Below are 3,105 nucleotides of genomic sequence, written 5' to 3' on the forward strand. Positions count from 1 at the left end.
GGGCTCGGCTGGTTGATCATTTCTAGATTGTTATTAATCGCGCGGCTAGGTAAGTGTCTTGTAATCATGCTCGTGGCATGGTTCATGGCCTCCACTTGTTGGAGTTGGAGTCCAGTCAGGTACGTGAACCCCTGAACGTGCATCTTGACCCCTTCCCCCGCAGAGGCGAGACCACTTTGGTCACCAACCACAGGACAGCTGGGGGCGAAGTCCAGAAGCTGCTTGCCCATTTTGACTTCTTCCCTCCACTTCTTCCCCGCAATCCCCGAACCCCATTCCAGACGTGGGAATTCGGCTCGTCAATTTCCGTGAACCGCCTTGGCCGCCTTGGCGGACCACCAGGTTGCTACGCTAGAAGAACGCCAGACCAACGCTGAGCCGTCCCTCGTGCGCCGCATGGCAGGCGAGATCGAACTTGGCCCTGTGCCTTGCAGGTCTTCATGCGGCGGAAACCCGGCCCCGCTGGCCGTTTTCCGCCTTGTTTATCCCAACGCACGCCGAACCAGCACCGAAACGGCTAAGGCGCTCCAATGATGGTTGGCGATGACACCGACGGGGGTCCATTCCGTGCGGAGCATCCAAGATCGTGGTCCCGGGGACGCGGGGAGGGCGAACCGACGGAGTGGGAGATATGGGGAACGAGGGAGTATATGAGATGGCCCCTCCCCCTTCCCTTCGAGCCCTCTTCCTTTGCTTCCCCAGTCCATCCTTGACATTCCCCAACACGCGTTTCACTACCCGTGTTCTCAAGATCCGACACAATGGCTCGCGGCGCTGCTCTCTTCGGTCTGGCCTCGCTCCTCCTGGGCGCGGTCAACGGCCAGCTGCCCGGTGAGGGCGAGGAGGTCCACCCCAAGATCACCACTTACCGTTGCACCAAGGCCGGCGGGTGCAAGGCGAAGACCAACTATATTGTCCTGGACGCGCTCGCCCACCCCGTTCACCAGGCCACCAACGAGTACGGCTGCGGTGACTGGGGCCAAAAGCCCAACGCCACGGCCTGCCCGGACAAGGAGTCGTGCGCCAAGAACTGCGTCATGGACCCCGTCTCGGACTACAGCGCGTACGGCATCAACACCGACGGCGACAGCCTCCGTCTGCAGCAGCTGCTTGACGGCAAGCTCGTCAGCCCTCGCGTCTACCTCCTCGATGAGACCAAGCGCCGCTACGAGATGCTTTCGCTCACCGGCAACGAGTTCACCTTTGACGTGGACGCCACCAAGCTGCCCTGCGGCATGAACAGCGCCCTCTACCTCTCCGAGATGAAGGCCGACGGTGCCCAGAGCACCCTCAACCCTGGCGGCGCCTACTTCGGCACCGGGTACTGCGACGCCCAGTGCTACATCACCCCCTTCATCAACGGCATCGTAAGTTTTGGATGAGAACCGCGATGAAGGTACAAGAAGCTAACCTCAACAACCAGGGCAACGTTGAGGGTAAGGGGCGCGTGCTGCAACGAGATGGGACATCTGGGGAGGGCCAACAAGCGGGCCAACCACATCGCCCCCCACCCCTGGCAACAAGAAGGGGTCCCTACCTCTGCGAGGGCGCGGAGTGCGAGAAGGAGGGCGTGTGCGACAAGGCTGGCTGCGCGTGGAACCCGTACCGGGTCAACGTGACCGACTACTACGGCGCCGGCGAGGAATTCAAGGTCAACTCGAACAAGCTCGTCACCGTCGTGACCCAGTTCCACGCCAACCGCAAGGGCAAGCTCGAGTCCATCCACCGCAAGTACGTGCAGGAGGGCCGCGTCATCGAGTCGTACGTCGTCGACGCCCCCGGCCTGCCCTCCACCGACAGCATGATCGACGAGTTGTGCTCTGTCACCGGCGCCGACGCCTTCATGCGCCTCGGCGCCATGCAGGGCATGGGTGAGGCTCTCACCCGCGGCATGGTTCTCGCTCTCAGCATCTGGTGGGACGAGGGCGGCAACATGAACTGGCTCGACGCTGGTGAGGCCGGCCCCTGCAACCTGGATGAGGGTCACCCCTCCGAGATCGTCAAGGTCGAGCCCGCCCCGGAGGTCACCTTCAGCAACATGCGCTGGGGCGAGATTGACTCCACCTACGAGACAGGCCAGGACGGCAAGGGCAAGGGCAAGAACGGCAACGGTAAGGGGAAGGGCAAGGATTGCAAGAACTAAATGACTTGCTCGGCGGGGTGTAATTACTACTTGTAGATAAAAATGTGATTGACGTCAATACATGACTGTCTCATTCTATCATGGGCCCATATCTATGTGACCGTTCTTGTAGCTCTACCTAATAATACAAGGCCAATGGTTCCTTACGCGCTTTTTCGCCATTACCAATCCCATTAGGTTTGCTCATCCTCACGCTGCCGCTGAACAGCCTTATTTAGGCACTTCACCCCTGAGCTGCCGAAAATGATCCCAGCCCTCAACCTGGCTGTGCACGACCGAGCCCACGTAGATAGACAGCGGATGCCACGTCGCCAGATTCCACATATCCTCCACACAAACGAGCCTACACCACAGAGACGGCCAAACATCATCCAGCAACACCGTCCCCAACACCCTGACCGCCCCTTCAAAACCCGGCGCTTTGTGGGTTGACGGATCCACTTCGTCAAGCTTCCCAACCAGTATGAACGGGCCGAAATCCGGATCATCTGGCGTCGCAAAGGCAGCGCCGGTATACGACTCAACGGAGCTCTTGTCAGCGACCAGAAACGCCGGGGCGACCAAGCCATCCATTCCAGCGCCGCGGTTCTCGTTCAGCCCCTTGAAGTGCTTCCTCGCACCGTCCACATCCTCTTCCGCAATGCCTACATCCCGCCCATCCACCCACCGAATCTCCATCTTGTCCCGAATCCCCTCCACCCCCTTCACGCCCTCCCCCCACTTCGCCACAACATCCTCCCTCAAACCTCTCCCTAAACCTCTTCCCACTCCCCCCTCGCCGCACCCCTTACCACACCCGATACGCGACCAAACCCACATGTACCTTCTTTCCACTAAACCCTCTCCCAGTATCGGGAGCTGCAAGGCAACAGCACCCGGATTCCTTCTCTTTTACGGCCGTCCTGATCTTCTCCCCTTCTTGTGGCTCTTGGACAGACGAGCGCGATGAGTCGCCGCCTCTC

The 3,105-nt window shown here is 60.2% G+C and overlaps 2 protein-coding genes across 2 annotated transcripts in view; one reads left to right on the forward strand and one right to left on the reverse strand.

Annotated features, from left to right (window-relative positions):
• Nucleotides 1–761: 761 nt before the first annotated feature.
• CHGG_08475 (uncharacterized protein) lies at nt 762–2,143 on the forward strand (the record flags this gene model as incomplete). Its single annotated transcript, XM_001226401.1, has 2 exons — nt 762–1,367; nt 1,424–2,143. The coding sequence occupies 2 exons, from the start codon at nt 762–764 to the stop codon at nt 2,141–2,143; spliced, it is 1,326 nt and encodes a 441-aa protein (XP_001226402.1).
• A 210-nt stretch (nt 2,144–2,353) lies between these two features.
• Nucleotides 2,354–3,105, reverse strand: part of CHGG_08476 (uncharacterized protein) — a gene marked incomplete at both ends in the record, with an annotated part of 2,717 nt that continues 1,965 nt past the window's right edge. The window contains one exon of the mRNA XM_001226402.1: nt 2,354–3,001. Coding sequence (XP_001226403.1) covers nt 2,354–3,001 — 648 coding nt within the window. The remainder of the gene's footprint in view (nt 3,002–3,105) is intronic.

Source organism: Chaetomium globosum, genomic scaffold, assembly GCF_000143365.1.
Source record: "Chaetomium globosum CBS 148.51 scaffold_6 genomic scaffold, whole genome shotgun sequence".
Classification (NCBI taxonomy): domain Eukaryota; kingdom Fungi; phylum Ascomycota; class Sordariomycetes; order Sordariales; family Chaetomiaceae; genus Chaetomium; species Chaetomium globosum.